Source organism: Corvus brachyrhynchos, unplaced genomic scaffold (assembly GCF_000691975.1).
Source record: "Corvus brachyrhynchos isolate BGI_N302 unplaced genomic scaffold, ASM69197v1 scaffold53, whole genome shotgun sequence".
In the NCBI taxonomy this organism is placed as follows: Eukaryota; Metazoa; Chordata; class Aves; order Passeriformes; family Corvidae; genus Corvus; species Corvus brachyrhynchos.
The window spans coordinates 1,524,082-1,549,307 of NW_008237681.1; the positions used below are offsets into that span (position 1 = coordinate 1,524,082).

The following is a 25,226-nucleotide window of genomic DNA, read 5'->3' on the forward strand; positions in this document are numbered from 1 at the left end:
ACCAAAAAAAAAGACTGTTTAAAAAGCAAAAATTGAGACTCAAAACTTTTGATGTCCATTTAAAAAAGTAATCAATCTCAAATTCTGAGAGTTCAGCTGTTTTAAAAAAAGAGTATGGAGGTGGCTGAGCAATGCCTTCATATAAGTAGGTAGTTTAAGCATTTTTAAGTGGAAATTCTTAGTAGAAGTCTTTATTTCCCCTTTGAAACCCACTGCATCTAACACAAATGAAGACTACTTTACTTGTGAATTTCAGTATTAGGGAACTTGGAGTTTCACTGCCATTTTTCGAGGTAGGAGATCTGAAATCATGTTCATTCAGTCTCTGTCTTCCCTTCATTCTGTTACGCAGGACCAGGCTCAAGAGGAAAATGTATTACATGGAGACCACCTTCAAAGGCAAGACATCCCGAGGTATGAAGTATTTTCTGTTTACTGAGGGACAGTTATTTGAACAAGTAAATTATTCTTGCAGACTCTTTAGGTGTGTTATTTCAAGTTACATAATTTATTTCAAAGTCTAGGTATACTTATTTAGCAAGGTCATTGTAAAGTTTTTTGTCATGTTTGTAGTTTGGGATGATGATAATGAACATTTGTATCTCCAGATTGTTGTACAGAAAATGAAAATTTAATTAACTTGGATTTAAAAATAAGATTTTTTAATAATTAGTTGACTGGAGGAGGTGGTAGATAAAGTTTCAAGTCTCAAGCTGGCTCTGGAATATCTTCATTCTGTGTATGGAGAGATTTCTATGTTTGCAAATCCCTTGCTTAGTGCTGGAACATACATTCTTTGTTAGTGTGGTGCAGTAATGTTCCTACTAGAGGACTTTTTTTTAATATTGGAGAGACATTATGTGGCCTATTCAAAAAGAAATAGCAATTGTCCAGAAAAATGCTAAAATACCAGAAAGCATTTTTTCTCATTTTTGCACCCATTCAAATAATAATTATGCTTACGATATAAACTCCGATATTACCCCGCCTTGACTGTGCGTGCTGTATTAGAAGGTATCTATATCTGTCAATTCTTGATGGAAAAGAGCTGTTCATGGATGCATGGGAGTTCCCCAGATCTTGTGGAAATGAAGCGCTGTGTCTCGTACAGCCAGTAATGCCTGGTGGAGCACTTACACCATCTTCCACCAGGCCTTCACAATGCCAGGCTTTAGTGCAGCGCGCCTTGGCGCTTCCTTGGGCGTTGAAGAGACGGGAAGGGAGATCAGCCACTGAAAGAGAACACACAGATCCTTCCCTTCGTATATTCCCTGGTGCAGTGATTATAATAATGCACACCCTACACACAAATCACACTTGGTCCTTTCACCTCGACTGGATACTTATTCCTGTGCTTTCTCCTGGAACTTTGCAGTCAGTCTTACACACCTGATAAAAGGTGTTCTCTCAAGACTCAGCAGTGATGTCTTTGATTGTTTGATCACTGCTCTGATCAAACTGATCACTTGATCAAATGATCATTGATCAGAGCAGATTTATTCCACAAAGCAGTGCTCAGGTTGCAGCCATCTAAAATAGCATATGTACAGTATGGTGTTTATTGTAATATAAACAGTGAATGTGTAATAAATAGTAAGCCTATCCAAAAATCTTTGGAAAAAACACTTGAAAAACGTACTATGAGAAACATTTGTTGTAGCAAGCAATCCTGCTTTTTATGGGAAATGGAGGCACTTGCACATAGCTAACTTTTTGGAAAGTAGTTATTTCATATTTGTGAGCAGCCTGCAAATCTGACTTTCTCAGTGTGCAAATCTAATTTGCTGTAGATTTAGATGGGCTGTCATGGTGAAAGTTCATATTGCATGTTAGAAGGCAGTATAGGATAAACCTCCAAGCACAGGGAATCCTTAGCTTTCAATTACAAATTCCTTGAAAATTAGGCTTTGCAATGGGATTCTAGGTCAGTATTCACAAAAACAATTAAAATCTGTTGCATGTAATTTAAGTGGAATTCTGGTACCTGCAGCCCTTTGCAAGATGCTTGTAAAAGTGCTGAATGCACTTTAAAAAATTCATCCAAGCACTTCCCTTCTGGCTGGTGGCAGACACTGAGCTGTCCTTATATTTACCACTTCTGTGTTAAATATTGGACAGTTCTGATTTGACATAACTGAAGTTTTTGATCTTATTTTTTAGACCAAAACACGAGAATTAATGAGGTAGGGTTGCCACATTAACTTTAAAATTAAGTTGTCATCTCTTAAGAGTTCAAAGAGCCCAAAGGAGACTGCAGTACAAAGGCCACAGGTTTAGCTGAACTTGAAATATCAATTCTGAAAATTTTAACTTTCTATCTGTGAGAATTGCTGACACTTAATCCGTTATCTATTAAAATATCAGCTTCCTCTGCTCTTCAACAGAGGTTTATGAATCTGGATGTTTGTATTCTGGGGAAGTATTTCTGTCCATAGAATTTTTATTTCTTTGTTTTAAGGGAACCGTCTTAGCATTGACTTGCATAATAGCTGCTTCTCAGAGTGATTTGGAACACATCTGTGCTTGATATATTTCATGCAGGAGTGATCCTATATGGCTATTTTAGGAGGATAGCATTACATACAGTTAAAAAGCTTATTAATTCTTACTCATCTCAATAGCTTGAGATATTGAGCTGTTATCAAATAAATGCCTTTTAGGTGAACGTAGTAAGGAAGAATATATTCTGGAAACTCTCATCCACTATATTTGTCCTCAATAAATGTTTTGGTAGAATGTTAAGCATTAAAAAAGCATTAAATCATTGATTTCATGTTTAAGTTGAAGTAACTACATCCTTATGTCTTTTAACACTAAGTTAATTATTAATCAACATAAATGTGATAGCTGGTGAGCCTGCTAGAAATGTTACCAAGAAACATATGGTAATGCTGACTTCTCTCTTTTTTTTTTTTGTTCTTAATTTTCTTACCAGTTATAAACCTGAAACATCAGTATTGGAGCAGTGCTGCTGTTGCTAAATATGTTTCTCATTATGCTGTCTTAGAGAATGATTTGGATCACTGTTTTTTACACTGTCTGATAAGGCAGTGTATTAACATTAAATTGGATGACTTGAATATGAAACAGTATGTTTTATATTTTAGTTTGGACTCTGTGTTTATACTCAGTTTGGGTCTTGGGTATTTAGTCTGAATTCAGTGGATGGTGTAAATACTGTTTTTTGATTATTTAAAATTACAATCAGCCAATATTATTAGGCTTATAATATCTGTTGGGGTGTGTGGTCATTTATTGAAAGGTATTCAGGGTTACAACTCTTCCTCTTTTATAACCTTGGTGTCACTTTATTTAAGGTATTCCTTTGAGATAACTAATTTTATTGGAAGATTAGTTTCAGATACTGAAATGGAAAAGTATGCTTCATATTTCTTTCCTTTGGAGAGTTGAAATTATTATTCTTACCTAGTATGTCAATATATAATGCATTGTATATTGTAATAGGTAAGAATTAAATAAAATATTCAGAGGTCCATCGTTTAAGGTAATTCTCAGTACTGTTTAGCCCATTAGAGTTATGGTACTCTAACGAAATTTGCAATGTGTGTCAGGCAAGAACAATTTATTAACAGTTAACACTTGACAAGCATGTTAATAGGCTGCTTTAGAGGCAGCAATATTTAACTTGTAATAAATTTTTGTTTTGAAGTGTGCAACAAACATATTGGGACCTGAAGAGAGAAATGTCTAATTTGCGTGTAGTGGCTGACAAGCAAGCTGAGGTCCTACGAAAACTGAAAAGAAACCCAACAGGAGCCAAGAAAGGCAAGTCAGTGTTTGCAGTAACAGACCTTACAAACACAAACCCTTGATTCAAGCTGTAGCATTTTAAAAATAAACTAGCTATCATATCTCATCAGAATCTCATCAATTGAAGTTGATCAGCTAGACTGTACTATGGTTCCAGCTTACCCATTTTCTGCTTTTGCTTCTGTCTCATACTGGTCAACTTCACACATAAAGGTGTTGCTGATGTGTTTTTTCTTCAGTACTGTATTCTGTTCCCCTTGTGGCTTTTTTCTCAGTCAAGTGTTGCTTATGTGCACAAGGCTGAGGTGTTAAGTTTACTCGTATTTGACCTTTTACCACAACTACTTCATATGAGGGGGGAAAAAATCTTTTTGCAAATGTAGTCTTATTTTCCCAGTACAGAATATATGAAGTATTAAATTGGCAACATTTTAAAATCAGACTTTAAAAGACTGAAATTCCCTTATGGTTCTGTATTTCTTTATGTTGTGTTCAGAAAAGTTGCCTTTTCTAGCAAAATGCTACACAGTGTGACATTTTCTGAATGTTAGAATACTGGGGAAGCAAAACTGCCTTAAATAATTTTAAGGGTTAAATATTTTTCACATGAAATATTTAAAATTTCTGTGAGCAGTTCATCAGACAGTTCTTCTGTTCCACACATATGTTTCTCTCAAGCCAAATGCTAGACTATCAGTCAAACAGTGGTAAAGAGTTGATTTCCTTTGCTTTCTGCTCCCTTCAATTGTGGTCTTTACTGTGCTCAAAATACCAGTGGAAGACAGGGAACTTGGTTACAGTGTACTGGTCACAGTCTCTGATGTCCCTGTCCATTACCAGATCAAGACATTTTGTTTCTAAACAGCTCAGTGAGGTAATGACAGGATTCACCCCCCCAGCAGTCCCTGCTTTTGTGGTCAGCAGTGACTAATGATCACTTTGTCTGTGGTACTTGGCTGATACAAACTATCAACACATTTTGTAGACTTGGCCATATTGTTACCAGGTGAGTCTGTGTTTCTAAAGTCCTAAAATCTGTTTTTCAAATAACTTCAGCAGAGACACTGGGAACTGAATGAGTCTAAATAATCTTAAATCTGCCACAGTTTGATGTGATCATATAGTGTCTTATGTCCTTATTTTTAATTTGGAGTTACCTGTCTTGCCACTACACAACTATTGATTTTTCTCTTCTCCTTGGTGAGGAGTCTCACTTTCTGCAGTTCTTATGCAGTTGTTTGTCCACAGCCATAGAAGGTATTCTTGATTGGTCAGGAAACAAGGCCTTTTCATCTGTAGACTTTTTTCAGTAATTTTTCAGAAGTATGTGAGAGTGGTCAGGTCTGATGGTGGTCATCAGCCACACTTATGAATGCAGTACAGATACATCTGTGCTTATATTTATAGACTAATCTTGATTTATGTAAAATATGAGTAGAATTGACTGAAACCTTCCATTTCCTATACCGGTAGTACTGGCTGTTTTAGCATCTACAAACCAGCTGCCGTTGGTAGAGGTGCATTAAGTCTGCAGAACACATGTTCATTATTCTGTGTGGGACATGAACAGTATCAGTTAACATGTGAATTCTACTTATCTGTTATGTATGGAGGCATTTTCCACAAATGTGTGTGTCTGTGGGGTGGTTGTTTTTTTGGTTTGGTTTTGGGGATTTTTTGGGGGAGGCGGCAGGGGGTGTCTTTTTGGTTTGGTTTTGTTTTGTACATATTCAATCTATTTTCAGTGGATTCAGGGTGTCTTTTTGGTTTGGTTTTCTTTTGTACATATTCAATCTATTTTCAGTGGATTCAATTTTTCTTGAACTTCCAAAGGTCTGTAGGCCTCAAATTGCTTTTTACACCTGCCAGCACAAAGAGGCCAAATCCAGTGCCTTAGCATGTCTTTCAGACATGATGCCCATGCTATTGGAAAATGGTTTTGGCTGCCATCCACGAATTTTAATTTATTGTGACAAACAGAAGTTGTATTCTTTGACCAAGGGACCAGCTTGTTTTTCTGTCCTGTAAGAACTAAAGTTAAAAATTGCAATTCACGCTCAAGATAACAGCTACTCTAGAAAACTCTATGTAAGATGTGAGTTTAACTGCAGGAAGCATTAATCTACTCTCATTACATGTTTATGTACATTATCACTACAAAACAAAATTACCTGCTTGTATTTGGCAATCTGTTCAGATGTGTGTGGAAGGTACAGCTCTTCCATTTCAGGTAGATGCTGTTCTGTTTCAAAATCTCCTCCTTCCTAACAGTTTAAAACTCCCTTGCAATTTCAGATGGCTGAACAGTGCAGTCTCTTGCTTTACTTTTGGAAGTCAGACAATAGTGGAGCACAGAGAACCTGTGAACACCATGTGTTTCCCTTTTACTGCTTCATGGACAGCGAGAATTCAGGTTCTGGGTGGCACGAAAACACAACTTGTTAAATTAATTGGTAGAGTAGGAAGCAGCATTCACTGTTCTGCACCTGGCTGGTTTCTCCAAGCATGTGAAAATGGTCTCTGTTTCAGCATTCCTTCCAGTCTGGTCAGAAAGATCCATCAGTTTATCTATGTTGAAATGGGAGTTGGGAGATATCCTTGGAGTTGGGTATATTTTAGACACTGTGATTTCAGGATTTCGGGTTCATCCTGAGTCTGGTGAGGGTAGTATTTGTTTGTAGCTTTCAAGTAGTTACTGAATATGGTCTGGAAACTTGTGGCTTGAAGAAACTGTGTTTAACATCCCTGCTAGACTGTAGTACATTTGGAGTACATGAAAAATGCATTAGATAATGTAATTTTAAAATCTTTTTCTATCTTCTTCCTTCAGCTGCCTCTACTGCACCAGTGCAATGTGTTGACTTGAACATTTCAAAGCTGAATTTGACATCTGGGGTAGTTTATAAAAACCTCTCACAAAATGATAAAGCCCTTGGCAACGCTGTGTCTCCCCCTCTGCTGAGAGATGCCCATGTCCCATCAGAAAGGGTGATCCTACAAGCATGGACAGATGAGAGACCAATTCCAGCTGATGGCAAAATGTTTCAGGAACACCATTCTTATGGAAAGAGCTCTCTGGAAGATAATTCCTGGGTATTCCCAAGTCCTCCAAAGCCCAATGAGAATATGTTTTGGGAAATGAAAAATAATCCAACTTTGTTAAACTGTCCAGCAGATTACCTGGATCAGTGTAATCAAAACTGTCTGCACAAGAGTTAACAATTTTTTGAATGAATTGAGGCATTTTTGGAGTGATTCTGAATAGGCACCTTAATGCTTGAACTTTTAAGGAGAGAAAACAAATTGCTTGAAATGTTCTTTATTTTTGATTCTAGTTCCAAATCAGAAAGCCTAGTCTTCCTCTGCTGTAAATCAGGAGCAAGTTCCTTGACGTTAAAGATGTGCTGGTATTATGTAAATACAAAGAAATCTCACATGGGGAGTAGATAGTCTTGTACTGCAAATGACATACATTTGCAAAAGGTTACACTGAAAAGTGAGTTTGTGGAATAAAACAAAATAATCCAATTCTGTATTTGTTTGCTATTTGTATGTTACCAAGAAAATACTTGGTATCCAGTGTTAGAACTTGTACCAGCTCTGAGCTTTTATTTTGACAGTGTTCTTTTTCAGAATAAGACATAATACGAAGAATTGGATTCTCTCTTCTTCTTCCTTTCAATTAGCTTTGATTCCTCTGGTTTGGAAATGCATTTTTCTGTAATTTTTAACCAAGAAAGGTGAGAATTTTTTTATAATTTTTTTTTCAACCTTGATTTATATGAGAGAGTGACAAGACAAAATTCTCCCCTAGGCAATCCTGTTTAGATTGCCCCGTTTGGAGCTTGATTGTGAATTGTGAAGGACCATAAGTAATGGCTGCTGAACACTGTGAATCATGGAGGTTCAGCTGGTTTCCCTAAAAAAAAAGGAAGCTGATGAAACTGCACGGTGGTGCTGTCACATACCCAGCCTGCTCACAGTGCAGTTTTCCATACTGTGCCTCCTTTGCACAGCACCACAACTCTGACTCTCTATTTGTGTGGTGGTGAAGGCTACTAACTTTTCTTTTGTTAAAGAAACAAAGCCTTAATTTAATTAGACTTGGTGTTGTTGCATTGTTGATATACAAAAAGAAGTATTTTTGTAGTGTCTTTAGTATGCCATTGAGAACCAGAGCTACTAGAATTCCAACTATCTGCTTTATAGATTATGGGTGTCTAGGCACTACTTTTTCTTTTTTTTTTTTCCCCTTAAGGCTGTGAACTGTTTCTAGACACATATAATTTATGCCTTTTTTTTTTTTTTTTTTTGGTAAAATTCTCTGCTTTGTATCTGGCTTAATACAGCAGAGTGAAGTGAAATGTCTTGACTGCTCAAAAAGTTGAAGAAAAATGCTTTGTATTTTAGATCCACGATACCTAACTTGTAATGGGTGGGAAGATACTTAATACTGAATATTCCATTTACAGATGTGTGGGTGGGTGAAGTATCCAGCTTCACAGATCCAGCTTAACATCAAAGTAATAAAAATTAATTTCACAGCTGTTTAGTAGCAAATTATCTTAAGATTGCTTGCAAATACATGGGGAAGCTTTGACTGTAGCACAGCCATAGTAATGGTGGGCTGTAGAAGTGTTACAAGGGTGCTACGTGACCTGTGTGGTTCCAGACACTCTTCCCTGCACAGTAAGTACTTCAGACAGAGCCCATCTTTCGCTTTGTCTATCAAAGGCAAAAAAATGCCTTCCAGGTATCTTCTCCTATAGTACAAACAGCATACATAAATAATGTTTCCCATTCACCAGATATTGTTTTTATCTTTCTATTATCTTGCTCACGTATACTGGCTTGTCTGTGATTAATGGAAATGGTGTCAGATCCTGGAATTTTTTCTGACCAATGAACACAGCTGACTCAGGGGAGTACAATCTCTTGGAAAGTAATAGAACAAAATCCAATATGCATAAAACAAATCCAAGTCACTAGGTGTTAGCTGATAGAACCAACTACCTATGTAATAACAAAGAAAACATTTCATGTGGCTGCATAAGCTATATGGTACCTAGTTCTAATGTAGCTTACTTTTGGGGTTCCCCACCTCAACATTACAGAGGTTTTTTATTAAGGAATGTAATATCCAACAGGCATTAACATAATTTGTGCAATGAAGGAATTCTACTGTGTAAGATATTAAATAAATTTATTTTTGTTTGAAATTGGCTTCACTAACAAATCTCCTTTCCGTATTTGGCACAAAATTTTTTACTGAAGTTTTAATTCCTTTATTGTGTATAAATGTTATTCCAAATACAAGCAATTAGATTTGAGGTTCATCCACTTTGATTCAAGGAAAAAAATCAGCCATGTGCTGTAGCCTGCTTCAGCATATTCTGGGAAAAGTATCCTCCTGGATGTTGAAACCTGAAGGCTTTAGTTACCTTAAGCTGTGGTGCTTTGACTACTTGTGTCAAAAGGTTCCCAGTCAGCCTGTCCTGTGCAAAATTAAAATTAAGCTTTTCTGTATAGAGCCTGAGAATTTCCAGGTTTTGCATTTGACCCTTGGTTTATATTCTGTGCTTCTTCCCGTGCTGGAGAAGGGAGCAGCAGTGTCTGCTGAGGGACTTCAGGAGCACTGCGGCTAACTGGGGAGAAGAGGGACTGATGTTGGAGAGCTTGCTGCAGGCAGCATTTCCAATCCAATCACTCACTGCCATGTCCAAGCTGTAACATTTGAAAAGGAAGTCTCCAGATTTGGAGTCACTTGGGAGCTCGCTGGCTGGTGAAGCATCTGTTGGTCCGAAGCTTACAATCAGATTTTGACTGAAGATGGGAAAGTCATTTAAATCCATGCCACTAGTGGCTTACAGTGCTTTTTCCATTTTCAGAAGTGAAATCTTTTCATCAAAGTGACAGCAAATTACATGCAGAAGTAGCTGTAGTAACAGGGTTCTGGTGTTTGTGTGCATGTGTTACATAAAACTGTAAAATTGCATATAGTAAGGACCAAAGTTCTCAAATAATTATGTTAAATGACCCCAAGAAGATTTTAACTTGAATGCAAACATTGAACATTTTAAAACCTCCCCCAGCCCACTATTTCCTGAATTTTTTAATTTAGGAAAGCACTAACTCCATTTAACAGAAATGAAAGCCAGCTTTTGGAGCAGGAGGAGGTTGTTGCTCTGCACATTTAAATGAGCATATGGCATCTGACCTGATGAATATGTATTTAGGTATTTGGTGAGTTGGATGAACCTTCTAATAACTTATATGTAAACTTGCTCTGTTTGGTTAATTTTAAGTATTTTTATAATCTGATCGTTTAAAGTTTCCCTGCCAGTTTTGTGGTGTACAATTGATCAGTTTTCCTCACATGAGGACTAGCCATATTGAAGAAAGCAAAGCCCCAAATTAGCTGTGATGCACTGTCCAGTTTTTACAGCTGGAAAAAGACAAGAGCACCATAAGACATATGGTGGAGTTACAGTAAAACAATACCTGCTCCAAGTAACAAAACACAGGGCTATGTAAGTAGCACATGAACACTGTACTAGTGGGATAAAACAGACTGAATTTTCTTCCAAAACCAACTTGCAGCAGACTTTGACAGGTGCTGAGACACCTGTAGCTTTAATGATGCTGTGGCCTGGTAAGGGAAGAGTGAAGAGCTCTGGTACCTGACTGACACCTGTGTTGTCTTCTGATCTGCAGACAGGCCCTGTGAAGAACAGTGGTTGCAGAGGTGTAAGGTATTTCCCTGATTTTTTTATGTAGTTTGAGTATAAAAAAGGGCATGTGGGGGTTTGAAATGTTTTTTGGATTATTTTTTGAGGTCTTGAGAAGTCAGACTTTTGCCCCTTTCTTCAGGGAGAGCAATGTTACTATGTGCAATTGTATGAACACAAGACAGTGTAGGAAAGCATTTTGTTTTTTTATGATCAGCAGTAAACGCTGACTTTAACTGAGTTGCAGTTGAACCATTAAAAGAAAAACCATCCTGCGAGATCAGTGTCCAGCAAAATGAATTTAATTGTATTTTAAGATGGAAGAGGGCAAGTCAAACATTAAGATACAGTAATTAAAGTGGTAAGATCATCATGTTTTAGTATGGTTGTTTGATCTACGGAGAAGCATGCAAGAAACTCCCAGATGTTTACTGTTACTGAACTGAATTTTATTTAGGTGGAACACTTACATTCCAAGTGTATTTGACCATTTTTTGATCAGCAGACTAAACAGGCCACAGGAATTACCTGCAGGAATTACCTGAGGAGGAGTATGGCTGTACTAAATGTGGAGCAGAATGGGTTTCTGGCTTGCAGGTTAATCTCTGGGTGATATCTCAGACTGCAGTGGTCGGCTGTTCCACTCCCCTTTGAAAACCCTGTGCCTTACAAACTGCCCCTCATCTTCCTTCTGAGTTTGCGTTTCACTCTGTGAAGGCAAACTTTTAAGGAAGTATACGGCACCTTCTCCCTCCTTCCTCTCAGGTCTTCTATGTGTAGCGTGCTTCCCTCAGCAGTTTGGAGAGACCTTTAATACACCAAGAGAGTGCAGCCTCCAGTAAAAAATGGGGAGTGTCTTGGGTGCTTGCCAAGTATTCTGAAGAGGACAGATAGGCCCCTGTGCTGCAGGAACAGCGACAGATGCTGTGCAAGGGTGTTCAGCCTTTGACCTTTAAGGCCTTACTCCATCAATGGCAATGATCAGCGCCTTGCCAGGGGAGGGTTTAAAGCTGGCTGAGCACACAGTTGCCATTACAAGGGGCAAGCAAGGGGTGCAGGATCATCATACAGCCATAGTGAAGGCCCTGCAACTTTACAGAAGCTGCACAAGCTGTAACAGGCAGGCTTAAAACTGGGCTGGTAAACACTTGGTAATGCCACCTTCATTTTTTAGAAGGTCACGTTAGAAAACATCAGATGCTTTTACTCAAATATTAACTATGATGGGTGAGGGATATTGCCATGCTTCAGACTTTGGCTGTTCCTGCCTGTACACTTCTGCCACCTTTCTCTATAGATAAATTACCTTGAAAACACTGGAGACACATGTAGAATAATTCATAATTATTCCTAATTGTTTACTCCTATGCAGAATAATAATAATGTGTAAGAATCATTTATTTCAAAATTACCAAAAAAGAAAAGTATCTAGGGACCATTAATTAGAGTTGCAATCCCTTAGCAGGAGATGGCCAGATGAAGTACTGCACATCTGTACAGCTCCCTGCCTCATCACCAAGAGCTGGCTGCTCTCTGTAAGTACAGGCAGTTACCACGTTTTGTATAGTTGGGAGGTGGAGGGGATGAGGGGATTAAGACAAGCCAGGCTTCCACAGTTGTACCCTCTCATCAGTCACAAGTAACTTCTGACAAAACAAAAGCGGTTTTTAAGAAATACTCAACTTCCAGTTCCCTGCTGCAGCACAGCTGAAGACTTTGCCAATAGTACTGGTGTTTCCTTACATTGCTTAGAATCTAGGGCTGCCTCCAGTTAACATGAGTAGGAAGGAGAGTTTGCAGCTGAGACAAAACCAAAACCGAAAGTAATTTAGTGGTATGAGTTTGTCATGTCATGGTATTCACTTTTTCATTTAAACTTTAAATAAAAGATGTAAATGCAAGTACAGGATATGCACAACATACTAACAAAATGAAAGGTGTGAAACCAAGAATTCAAAACTAGGGAACATCACATTAAGGCTAGGGGTATATTACAGAGGAAGCTGATGCCTGATCCAAGGGCCAATAATCCCTGCTCTGAGTGCATCCTAGGGCAAACAGAGGAGCTGCAATAATCCAGATGTAGGAAAAGAGAAATAAATGGCTGACAGCACCATCCAGTTCATGGAATTTCAGGTGTGCAGATCAGTGCAGATGTGAGTTGTGGCTGTTGTTCACATACAGCCTGTATCAAAGGGTGGGGAGCAATACCTGCAGGTTCACCTGGGCTTTTTTCCATTCGACGCATTCATTCCTCCCCTGCAATCCTGGTCACTGCACATAGCACTGGGGGTCCCCCTCACCTGCTGCACACAATTTCTGCTGGTGCTGTTGTCTGACTCAGACCTCAGTCATAGCTGAGTATGACCCAGGTGAGCTCTCAGTGCAGGCACACACCACTGGCAGCACCCAGCAGTGCCCCTAAGAGAATGCTCACTCCCACGCCAATCCTCTGCGGCAGGGCTTTTCCCAACACTTAAGAAACACCCAGGCTGCCTTTCCAGAGGTTGAAAATACAGCAGATTTTCATAGTCGGATAACAGAACAGTCACACATTTCACCCTTTACCTCAAATTTCCTCCTTTTAAAAATACATACAGCAAAACGACTCATTGGTAATATTTTTCTTTTCCAAAATGCTTGAGCTAAGAAGCCAAGAACATGTTTAGGACTCTGTTCCACATAAGCTATTTCAAGGTTAGAGCTGAGTGCCACTTAAGTTTGCCTAACAAGGCAGAATGCTACACATCTTTCCCATTTGCAAGTGTTCCCCAGTCCTCCACCCAATCTGCAGAAGCAACCTTATTAATGATTACTCAGTAAAAGGCACAGAATAAAGGGCAATGACTAACCTGCAGCATGAAATCCTCTATATATATGCGTCAGTCTGAGTTTCCTTCTTGAATAGCTTCAGAAGAATACTGTGTGTGTGGTGAAACAGTATTAAAATAAACAAGTACAATGTTGCCTCTTCTAATGGAACAGTATCAAATCCCATTCCTTCCTCAAATTTTTTTTTTCTTTAATCAGGGCATTAAAGTTACCAAGTTTTAAGTGCAGCCTTTCCTTGTAAAGAATTTATTTTTATTTCAGAATGCTTGGAGGATATTCCAAGATAGTTTGTAAAACTTTTTATTAGTAGCTCTAGTGAAGACATTTAAGCATTTGAGAGTTCTATAATTAAGCAGCTTCAAGTATCAGTACACAAAAAGATCCTTTACGTGCTCTTTTTAAATTAGGGACTTGCTTTACACTTAGTTCCTGCAAGAGAACTAAGTGCATTTTAGTTCTGGTTTACAGAGTTCTGCATCTTAGGTGCCTGGTTTAGTTGTTTACTCACCTCTGCCTGGAATAATTTTGCAAGTGTGGTCACTGCTCACTCCTGAAGCATGGCATCTTATTCCCTGTTCTCAAGGAAGGCCTGGATGAGATTACTACCTCATCTAGAGCTGAAATGGTCAGTCGGGCCGTGCACAAGCATACGGCATCCATCCCTTCTGACAGCGTAGACTTAAAAGTGAGTCACAGTGTAGACTTAAAAATGTGTCACAGTGCAGGCACAAGTACTACCAGGCTCTCATCCGACACCATTTTGATGAAAAGATTAATTCACACCAGTCTGAGCAGCTCTTCTGCATTTGCCACCCTCCTCTTCTAGCAAGTGCATCTTCATACACAGTCAGCTTCAGGTGATGACTAAGAGACCAACTTTAATGTATACCCAATCTGTGATCAGTTAATACAATCTAAATTATTCACCCTTAAGTTTTTTATGTAGCCTGGCTCACGTAACTAGATAGAAGCTTTAAACTCCAAATGGACATTCTGGAATCGTAAACTCCAAATTGTACACTGGTAATAAAATCGCAAGTCCAGATAGAGGAACACACCTTTGCAACTTCTCTTGCAAACTGTGACAGCATGCTCTAGATCTTCAACTACAAAAAAATTTAAAATTAATTCTTAATTTCAGATGTTATTTTATTCTCCATTCATCTTGTGTATTTCAGTTAAACTCCACACAGAAGGGTACAGATGATTTAAGTCTGTTTAAATCAAGTGAAATCCAAGTTGCATATGAAATTTGAAAAGTTCATTTTAAGTTTTAATTATACATTTGGATTAAGCTTCTGTCTTTTCTTCTTAATTCCAGTTGCTCTGTATTCTTCTCTTTGCTTCAAATATTCTGCTTTGCATTCTTCATAGAATGACGGATCAGAATAGCTACAAGACAAAAGAATATATATTGTTTTTCTCTTGGAATATGGAGCAGATATTGCATGAGTACCACTCATAACTGACCTTCTTTTCACACCCAAAGAAAACTTGCCTGACTTTAACAGAAAAATACTTTTTTTTATGAAGTACCTAAGTGTTAAAGTTATCTTTGTAAACTCTAAGTACTCTGTCATGATACTGTTCTCTCTTGAAGCATAATCCTTTTCAAGCCTCTGGAGTGAAGCCATCAAGGGGAAAGGCAGAAAAAGGGAAAGACATTAGGTATTTAAGTTCAGCTGAAGAATTCATTTGCAGTTACCCTCCTCATCATGGGAAGCTGCTGAAGTTGACTTTTTTTTTATGCACCCAAGTAACTACTGGGAATAGGTTCAAGTGTTATGTCTTGAACAGTTGATATATAGGTCCTTGATCATTACATTAAATTCATTTCTCCCATATTTTTTTTAAATAACTATTCAAACACTATAAACCTTTTCTCTCAGAAGCATTTTGTTTTGTTTGTTTTTTGGTTTTTTTTTTTAAGGTGAAGGTACAGACAAATAGAACTGAGTAACTCCAGCAAGTTCTGACTGCAGTTAGGCCTGAATTCTTGCCTGGCTGCACATGTTTTTTCATCAGTTCCTAAATACTTGAGAATAACTGTCAGTAGTTAAAAGGCATTTATTTTTAATCTTAATTGCTGGTTTAAGGGAGCAGGACACACCAAAAATCAAACCAACCTCCTTTTTCCCCAGTCAAACTCAAAAAATCCCCACCCTTCACCCTGGCAAATTCAGGAATCTAACACTTCAGCCTAATGGCACTGGGGTAAATTACAACTTCCAAAAGAGATGTTTCAATCCACCATGGCATTGAGTTGATCTCTCTTACATCTAACAATTTCCCACTGCTACAACTACTGCTGTTCACAACAACAGGACACTTTCAAGACAGACTTAAGTCTTAAAAATCAGAAGCAAAATGAAAACAAACTTGTCCTGTCTCACTAACAGATTATGAAGGAACTTCACTGCGTACCCCTATCCCCACATCTGTGATGTACCAGAGCAAATAAAGGGCTACAGGTCCTCTGGGCTGAAATCTGTCACCAGGTGAATCAAGAAGAGAGTCTCTGTAGCTATATGGTAAATAAAATCTTGTCAGTTAGGGTCCTGACCAGCACGGTTTTAATAAAGCAAAGATACCATTTTCAGAAAATACATCCAAGTCCATAACCCTACACAACCCTTTCCAGAATAGTTAACATTTCTAGATTAGCATAGGCCATGCACAAAAACCCAGCAAAAACTCATGAGTGACTTACTGGCCAACCAGACAGTCCTTCAGTGCTGTGTTCTCCTGCCGACACTTCACCACCATCAGAAGACCAGTTTCTTGACAGCATTTAGTAAATGCTGGGGAAAAAAAAAGCCCACACAAACTAAATTGAAGTTAGAAAAATGACAATAGGTGAAAAAACCCAATGTGTAGGAGGTATCAGACCAGATCTGATTTATTATTAATATAACCATAGTTGGCCTAGATTCTCATGCTGTTTGCAAGGTCTTTGTCACTTGTATAGCAACAGCACTTTAATTGGGATTCTCCCCTCATCATGTAACACATTCACACACATACTGCTGCTGCTAATACCATTTCTGAAGTTATTCTTGCAGCAAATCCATGACTCTTGTGCCTGCTTTTCACATGCTCTACTTGGGGCTATCATGTACATTTCTGGGATCATGATCTCCGGCATTTAAGAACAATGAAGTTGCTTAATGAAGTGAAAGTACCTGGACTGTTTTAAGGATTTCAAGACTTCAAAACAAGTCAGTAAGATACTAAAACAGAACAGCAAAATCATGGCTAAGGACATGGCATTTATCTGGGCGTAACTAAAATTATGCCTCATTGTTACCAGCACCCTGTACAGATGTTTCACTGAATAATAACCCCAGATAAGAATTGGCTGTTATTTCTGTCAGGAGATTTCAAACTGTTCTAAGAGGTCTGCTAAGAGGTAATCAGCTACATTTAGCAGATGGAAAAGAGAGAGAGAAAGAGAGAGAAAGAGAGAGAAAGAGAGAGAAAGAGAGAGAAAGAGAGAGAAAGAGAGAGAAAGAGAGAGAAAGAGAGAGAAAGAGAGAGAAAGAGAGAGAAAGAGAGAGAAAGAGAGAGAAAGAGAGAGAAAGAGAGAGAAAGAGAGAAAGAAAGAGCCATGTGTCCAAGATCAACCAGGAGCCAGAATAAGAACAAAGTACCCCCCTACTGCATCCCCTTCCAGAATTCCATTTCTCCTCCTCTAAGGTCTTCCTCGTAGTGATTTAATATCCAGCAAATTTAGGGCATACAGGAATTGTTATTTTTTTGCACATACTTAGCAAAATTTACAGCTAATCTAGTAACATCAAAACTTAATGGTACTACATCATACAACAGGTAAATCACATTACCTGTGCATTACCCTAGGTGAGGTTAATCTGCTTGTCCACAGCTGTTATTAACTGGGCTTTCACTAAAATAATTTACAACAAAAGGCAGTGTTTGCTGAAAGTGTTGATGACAGATTTAAGTCACACTTATATTGACATAAACTTTGCAAAGAACTTACTTCTTATCTACTTCAAATGTATTATTTATTGATGAATACTTAAAAAAACATGCTCAAATACAGCACCCAGCATTACACACTGGCAACTCCACCACACCCTACATGAAAACCAGATGAAAGTGTGCAGAAAATGGGTTTAAATTAATTACCAGTTAATTACCAGCTGGGAAGACACTGTAACCTGTGTTTAAAGGTATCTATTAACAATCACACCCAATTTCTAAGATTTACGTGTTTTAAAGTCATCCAAACGCACAAGCACAACTATGAGGAAACACCTGGACAGCTGAAGTTTACTAAGCAGTGTAAGCTCAGAACAAGGCAAATGGGTTATTAGGTTATCAAAATGATTCTCTGGTTTTCAAAGGTGAATCTGACATTTCTTCTGTTCTTTCCTGGACTGTTTATCCTGACTGTTCCTACATTAGCATCTCAGAAAAATCATACCTATTAGTACATTTCTAAAAATGACCTTTGTTTTTTTCTGGGAAAAACATCCAAAGCTTTTGAAAGCTTATGGTCTGTCTAGTGACCAGTTTGATTTATACTCTCTACAGGCACTTCTTTAAGTGCTGTGCTGAGGTTTTGGGTTGGGTTTTTTTTTGTAGTAGTAATCATTTCTTCTGGAAGCTGTGAAGTAAAAAACCACTGAAGACAACAGGAGGTCCCTCTCACTTGTTAGCTTACCAGTCTTCATTGGTTAAAGGCGTGATGTCCCAGTGAACAAAAAAAGCCTGAACTGCAATTGCCAGCATTCCCTGGCTCCAGAAGGCCCTGCCTGTGGTACATGGCCAGGCACTGTTGCAAAGTGATAAAACTGCTTCCAGCTGTTTAGCTTTAACATTACTGATGCTTAACAACAGAGAGGAAGAAGGAAGGTTAAAGCATATTAGACATCCTTATATGAGCACACAAAACTTCATTATCCATCTCTTCTGTCTGGCAGTCACTTAAGGAGGGCAAGACAGGTTTAGTTATAGACACTCACCAGAAACCTTCCAGGAGTCTGGAGAATATTGTTTTATTTTTAACTGTGCTTTGTCTCGCTCACAGAGGGGCAAGTACCAATCTCTTCACTCATAACCCGTGACAGAACTCAAGGAAACAGCACAAAGCTGGGCCAGGGGAGGTTTAGGTTGGCTATCAGGAAAAGATATCCACCCAGAGAGGCTGGTTGGGCACTGGAACAGGTTCCCCTGGGAACTGGCCACAGCACCAAGCCTGTCTGAGTTCAGGAAGCATTTGGACAATAGTCTCAGGCACATGGTGTGATTGGGTGTTCCGTGTAGGGCCAGGAGTTGGAATTGATGAGCCTGATGGGCCCCTTCCAACTCAGCATATTCTATGATGCTATGATTCATGATTCTACGATTCGTGAAGTCATGAAATTACATGTGTCAATGTTGAGCAGCACAGAGTGTTTTACACTATTGGTTTGGAGAATGATGTCAGAAATAGTCTCAGTAGTTCAAGACATCTCAAACCAAGAATTAATCTCCATCTCTGTAATCCTGACAATCCTTACTCATTCTTCACTCAGGCAATATCTGCATTGTAGACCAAAGTTTCAGGATGCATAGCAAGACACCACAAAAGGAGCAGATACACAGGGTCTGATTACAAACCTATTGTGATTTAACACTTCAGCAGCTGAGGGGTAATCAGAACACTAAAGAATCCAAACAAACCTTCTTCTTGATACACTGCACATTATAGAAAGAACAGAATTTATATTTTCATAATCTTGTGTATGATCCAATCTTTATGACTTTAGCAAATGACTTTCCATGATTTTACAAGTTCATGGCCTGATATGTTTTCTTTCTTCCTGCAAGCAGCAAGCTACCAAAACAGAACCTCAAGCAGCAGTAAAACTGGAGGTAAATTTGGGCCAGTCTGCAAATTCCTTGTGAACTGTAACACAAAAGAAAGACATGTTTCAAACAAACAATAAAAGTTATCCCCAATATTTCCAAATACAAGCTAAATAAATTGAGGAACAGAGCTCAACACAACAGAAGTGAAAATGCCTTGTTGGAAAGGGAAAAAAGGCATGCCCTCCATAAAATCAACCCTCTGCCAAGACTTTTCTAGGACAGCTACATATGTCCATCACTGATTGCTCTGTGCACAGACAAGGACAGATCCACTACTGCGTCAGCGAGCTGCAGGTGCCTACCAGTTACCACGGAAACTGACTACAGACCCCCCCTTTCACCTGCAGAAGTCATGGTTCATGACATCATATCTGACATAGGTTACCCCACAGGCTCCTCTCTGTGCCATAGGCTCTGTCTAAGGGGATGCACACGGAGCAGAGATCTCTTCTCAAGGCTACAGCTCAGAGAAACTTTACTGAACAGCTCATCACCGAATGGAGGCTGGATTTCTTCTTCCTCTCTCATGAAGAAAGCTTTGCATTTCTTTTGCAAGGCAAATCCAAAATGAGTTTGGTCACAGTTCAGCGAATTTTAAATCTCATTACATTTTGGCCATTACAGCCACAACCAAGTAAGTAAGGACAAAAGGTAGCTTTGCCAAGACAGAGGTCTGCTGACAACTGAACAGCCATGTCTGGATACAGAGCAACTCAGTTTTGCCAGTTCTCACCTGCTCACTACAGCATGCTGGCATGTGTAGGTGATCTGCCTGTGATGGGGAGACCACATTTTCAGGGACAGACAGGAGGGCTTTTTGGCTGAGGCCAGAGATGAATGAGTCCTTCCAACGACTGACTCTTCAGCAGGGAGCATCTCTGGCCCTGAGCAGCTCAGGGAAGCTGCTGAGTTTGGTCCTCCGAACAGCACCTCCAGATCTGCCCTGGGTCCAAGAGCCAGATTTCACTGGGTCTCCCTATCCCCCTATCCCAGCTTACCTACTTGGGAAAGCATGACACAGAGAACTAGGAGAAATTAGATCCTGACATATGTAAAGTCACTGAACAGAAAAAAGGAGCTTTTTAAAGCCTTCTTAATTTGTCTATAAAGCTGTACAGACATGAATTTTTTTAAATAAAAATCCTATTCCAAGTCTTTCTATAATTCCCTTCAGATACAGAATTATACAAATTATGTTGTAGGTATCAAGAATTAGTTTTGAGTGCCTGACTCAGTATATTTGATGGTTGATTAAAAACTTCTTTAAGTTACAGAGCACTCTTTAATTAAGGTTTCTTTGATAAATAGCTAGAAGGTAGACATGGTAAAGAACACTTTGTTTACAAAGATCTTTACAGTCCATACTAATCTTTGCTGAAAAAAACAGTATCTAAGAAGAATGCTTTTCTTTAGTATTTTTAATTGCTTTTTCCCCAACTCTGTTTTATGACTTTACGACAAGACAATATGGGAAGCAGATGGAAACTGAAGTGAAACTGGCTAACTATTCATTTATCACAGAATAAAGAGTGGACAAATTATTTCCCTGTCTGTCCAAGCAGTCAGACAGGCATATGCAATACACACTAAAGTATTACTTTTAAAAGATCAGATACATTACCAGAAAGCTACAACAAAGTTGGTGGGTGTCCACCAACAGATGTCCTGGTACATATAAGTCCTAATTAAAAAAAAAGGAGATAAAAAGCCAGGGTGCTGCCCATTTTAACTTTAGAACATATTCATAGGTTCAAGAAATATTTGCTCTGTATGACAAAAAATAACAAACTTGTAGGATTTTGAGTCAAAGGGACAAACCAACATTTGGCATAAGACAGAGGCACAGCTCTGCTGAATAAAGATGATGATTTTCTTCCACACCATTAAACCAGACAAGGTTAAATTTAACACTGTTAATCTCAGTGTCTGCAGGACTACAAACAGTGGACAACAAAAACAAGGCATCATATTTATGATGAAAGTGTAGCTTACAACATCATCCCACCCCCAAGCAGAATTAGGCTGGTCTTTTCACTGTGCTGCATTCAAAATGAAATGGTGGAATAGGTGTGCTGGACTGCTGAAGTTTCAGTTATGTGTCTGCAAAGGAAAGACTTCATGAAAAAAACCTCTTATGTCCTGCCCCAAGCTTAAAAACAAACTGAAAGTTGTGGGAGCAACAGATAATATTTGTAGCAGATTTTTAAAGGATTTTTTCTCTTTAAATATTTTAAAATTTTAGATACTTAATTATTTCTTTCTGCAAACATCCAAGTCTTCCCATGTGCAAAACAAGACAAGAATAAAAAGTGGGACTTATCTCCAGACAAACAGCTGCATGGAAACTGTGTTGATATAACAACACCAAGGAATCACCCTCATTATTTTCAATGTATGAACTGTTTGCAGTGTGAAGGCTATTTCTGAAAGTTCATTTTTTGCAGATTCAGATTATAAAAATACTTGGCACTTTCATATTGGCTCATATTATGAAGTGTTGTACGTTTCGTATAATATTGGAACTGTAGTTTTATCAATTATAACTGTGCATCTATTTTGCAGATGTGCTTGTACACAAAATAAATGAAATATTCCCCATTATCAAGATAAATTGATCCTCTCAGGTCTGGCTCTCGTTTATTTAAAGACTTTACAATCTTACTACTTAAGAGAAAGTCCTACAGAGGTGTTATCTCACCATTTATATTTTCTCAACACTTATGATACTGCTATCACACTCTTAAAATAAGGAAAAAAAAAAAAACCAACACAACTTGCATCATGATCCAGACCAGGCTTATTCTGAGGTAGGTTTTTTCCCTCTGCACAGAATAAAAAAGAAATAGTTTTGTCCGGTGTTTGGGTCATTCCTGGGGCTGTACCACTGAGTGGAGAAAAGATGCCCAAGTAACAATGGGGATTTGGAGGTGATGATAGAAGGAAGAAGAAACAGTTCCCTTTAAAATGTAAACAAGGGCAAAATTTTAAAAACTTTGTTTGTAAAATGTGTACAAAAACATTAAATGATCCAAAACATTACCAGCAACATTTTTAGGGGTAGTTATTATGTTTTTAATTTTGTATTAAATTATGATTTATTAGCTTTTACTTTGAAGATTACTCCGTATGCACAGAACAGATTACTGGTGCATTTAATGAACCAGAGGAAGTAGTAGCATGAACATGAAGAGATTGTTTTACATTGTGGAGTATGAGCTATTTGATATTTCCGACACAGTACAAAAGAAAGCTTCTCTGTAGATTGATCATGGTTCAGTTAACATCACTGAATATCTAATACCTCCAACTCAATTAATTCTCACCTGATTAACATCAGTCTGATATTCAAACTAAATCATCTCTCCAGTCAAGTAGAAATCAATATTTCTGATTTTACTTTTAAATTACAATAACAAATAAAATACATGCATCGTCAGTATGCTAGGAGTAGCTTTCCTATTCTAGCCTACTATGGTATGCATAACACAAGCTGATTAAAGAATTATTCTAATTTGAGCAACAATATATATGACAGATTAATTGGAATAGAAGGAGATAGCATGAAATAATTAAATGCATCTTATATAGGGCAAAGAGAAAATTGACATAACATAACCTTGATTCTTTCAAGTGAACCTCTGTTATAAGATCAAATACTTTGTCTCCACAAATATTCATTTGCTATAACATAAAAATCATACACTTTCCATTTTTCTGCTCATCACCAGCCCCCCAAAATCCGCTCCATTTCAGCTTTTGTAGCTGGAGGCATCTATCTGTCCTAGGAGAGATGATCAATACACTCTAGCACACAATACAGGACTAAGGAGGAGAGAATCCCAGGAATTCAGGAATTTTAAGGAAGGGGTATTCATCCTCCTGCCTAATCTTTCCCAGAGTACTCTCAGCAGAGAAAAGCAGCTTTATCCTGAAGTATAGAGTGCAAACAGAGGATCCCCCAGCAGACCACACCATCTCTGGCACTCCAGTACAAAATGCTGAAACATCCCTTGTCTCGTGACTGAGGTGAAGGAGAGAATCATCAGGAAGGCAAATAGCACAACTGTGATCTGCAGAGGAGGAATGTTTCCAAAAAAAAAAACCCCTAGAAACTGTTTGTCTAAACACAATGCCTTGGGATAAAGATGACATCTTTTCAATACCCTAGAAACAAATCTGAAGACTTTGCTTTAGGGAACATTTAGAGATGAGAAAATAACATACTGAATCAGACAAAGGGCCCACTTCTCCTGTACACCATCTTTCTCAGAAGCCAGTAACAGCTGCTTTAGAAAAACGTGTCAGAAAGTCTACATTATGGAAAAACATCTTCTCAAGTGAAGTTTCTTCCTAATCCCTATCAACTGTAAGCTTGGCTTATACCCTGAAGCATAAAGTTCTCATGTGCCCTTCAAAACCCTTAGGACGCCTTACATGGAGGGTCTAAACAGACAAGCATCCAAAAGAAGAGGAAGCGAGTGAAAATACCTCCTGAAACCAGAAAGGTAAATGTTAGCCTGGATTCCTTCAACATCTATCTACCCTGGCCCACTCATGTCCTGCTAAACTCCCAACTACTGCAATTGTAGTTATTTGTTTCATACCATGCATGCATGCTTTTTTCATTAGCAGGTTTTCAAAATCCTGCTGCAAAAATTAATTGGCCTCAAAGTATCTCTCAGCTGGATGCAGAACAGACCAAAGCAGAAGGGAGCAAAGGCACTCTACACAGATCAAAAATGTTTGAGGGTTGGTTGGGGTTTTTTTCAGAACATCCTCACTCTGTCAAGGCCACCTACCTACTTAGGAACTAACAGTCTCCAAGATTTCCACGTCCTACATACATTGATATTACAAAGATCTAGGTTTGGTCAACTGCTTACAATGGGCTTTTAAAATCAATATAGGAAATCAATGGCTTATTTAAATGTTCTGTTTCAAAAATTATAAAAAAATATATAGGGGTTTTTTTAAACCACAATATCACAGCAGTTCTTAAAACTCATCTAAGGCACATAGGGATCCCCCAACATCAGTTAATTCAAAACAGAAGTCATTGCTCAGCTGCTGATCTTTTTATTATAGGAATATTAGCAGAGTTTCTCTTGTTTTCAAACCCAACAATCATTAAAGACAGAATTTGTGGGGGGAAAAAAGAATCTTAAGAAGCTAGCATCAAGGCATGACAAGCAAATTCAGGAAAGCCATGAACAACAAAGATCCAGTCCCATTCCCATGCGATGCAGAGGCTTGTGCTGGGGGAACCTCTCTCACCAGACTCACTACACATGTTCTGCAGTTCAAAATTTGCTACCATTCAGATGGAGAATTGTGGATGTTTGTAAGAGCCATAACCAGAAACCTCAAGCAACAGCAGAGAAGCACTTCTGTCTGTCCCTAGTAACCCACACTTATCCACAGCATATCACTGGACCTTTTCTTTCCAACTTCATAATAAGCACCAAGAAACAGGGCATGAAACTGAAAAGCAAAGTTTAAGAAAGAGAAGAATTGTTTTAAGAAAAACACATAAAACAAGCTGAGGAACACAGCCAAACACAGTAATTCAAGCCAACCCAATCAGTTCAACTAACAAAACCCAGACAAATACTTAAATGTGTTAACAAAAATATGCTAGATTAAAGTAATTAAGAGTTAACAAAAAGAGTTCTGAAAATAATATACACATGCAATCTCAGGATACTTTCAGAAGCATTTAGTTCTGCCATTTGGACAAGGTCAGGTCAGCTCTCTTCATTCTATGTCCTGCACACGTGAGATCTAACCAAAATGTCTTTTTGCGGACAAGGGGTGGAAAGACTAAAGTTAGTTTTCAGTTTGATATGAATACTGAATGCACACAGGAAACTTGACTAGGTAAAGTGTTTTCCTAAGTAGTCTCAGAGTCAGAAAAGGTAATTTTTAAAGAACATACACCTTAAAATGTCAGGCAGTCCTTTCCTGACTATTGCTAAATAATTAGATACTGGGGTAGACATAATTTATTAGCAATATACA

General features: G+C 38.3%; 2 protein-coding genes across 2 annotated transcripts in view; one reads left to right on the forward strand and one right to left on the reverse strand.

Annotated features, from left to right (window-relative positions):
- Positions 1 to 8,319, forward strand: part of AZI2 (5-azacytidine induced 2) — a 15,274-nt gene extending 6,955 nt beyond the window's left edge. Inside the window, exons 5-7 of the mRNA XM_008631969.2 lie at positions 353 to 414; positions 3,671 to 3,786; positions 6,602 to 8,319. Of these exons, the coding sequence (XP_008630191.1) occupies positions 353 to 414; positions 3,671 to 3,786; positions 6,602 to 6,990 (567 nt within the window). The 3' untranslated portion in view covers positions 6,991 to 8,319. The remainder of the gene's footprint in view (positions 1 to 352; positions 415 to 3,670; positions 3,787 to 6,601) is intronic.
- Positions 8,320 to 14,183: 5,864 nt separating this feature from the next.
- The window catches only part of CMC1 (C-X9-C motif containing 1), a 29,997-nt gene continuing 18,954 nt past the window's right edge, over positions 14,184 to 25,226 (reverse strand). Inside the window, exons 2-3 of the mRNA XM_017732089.1 lie at positions 16,042 to 16,132; positions 14,184 to 14,723 (exon numbers count right to left, since the gene is read on the reverse strand). Of these exons, the coding sequence (XP_017587578.1) occupies positions 14,609 to 14,723; positions 16,042 to 16,132 (206 nt within the window). The 3' untranslated portion in view covers positions 14,184 to 14,608. The remainder of the gene's footprint in view (positions 14,724 to 16,041; positions 16,133 to 25,226) is intronic.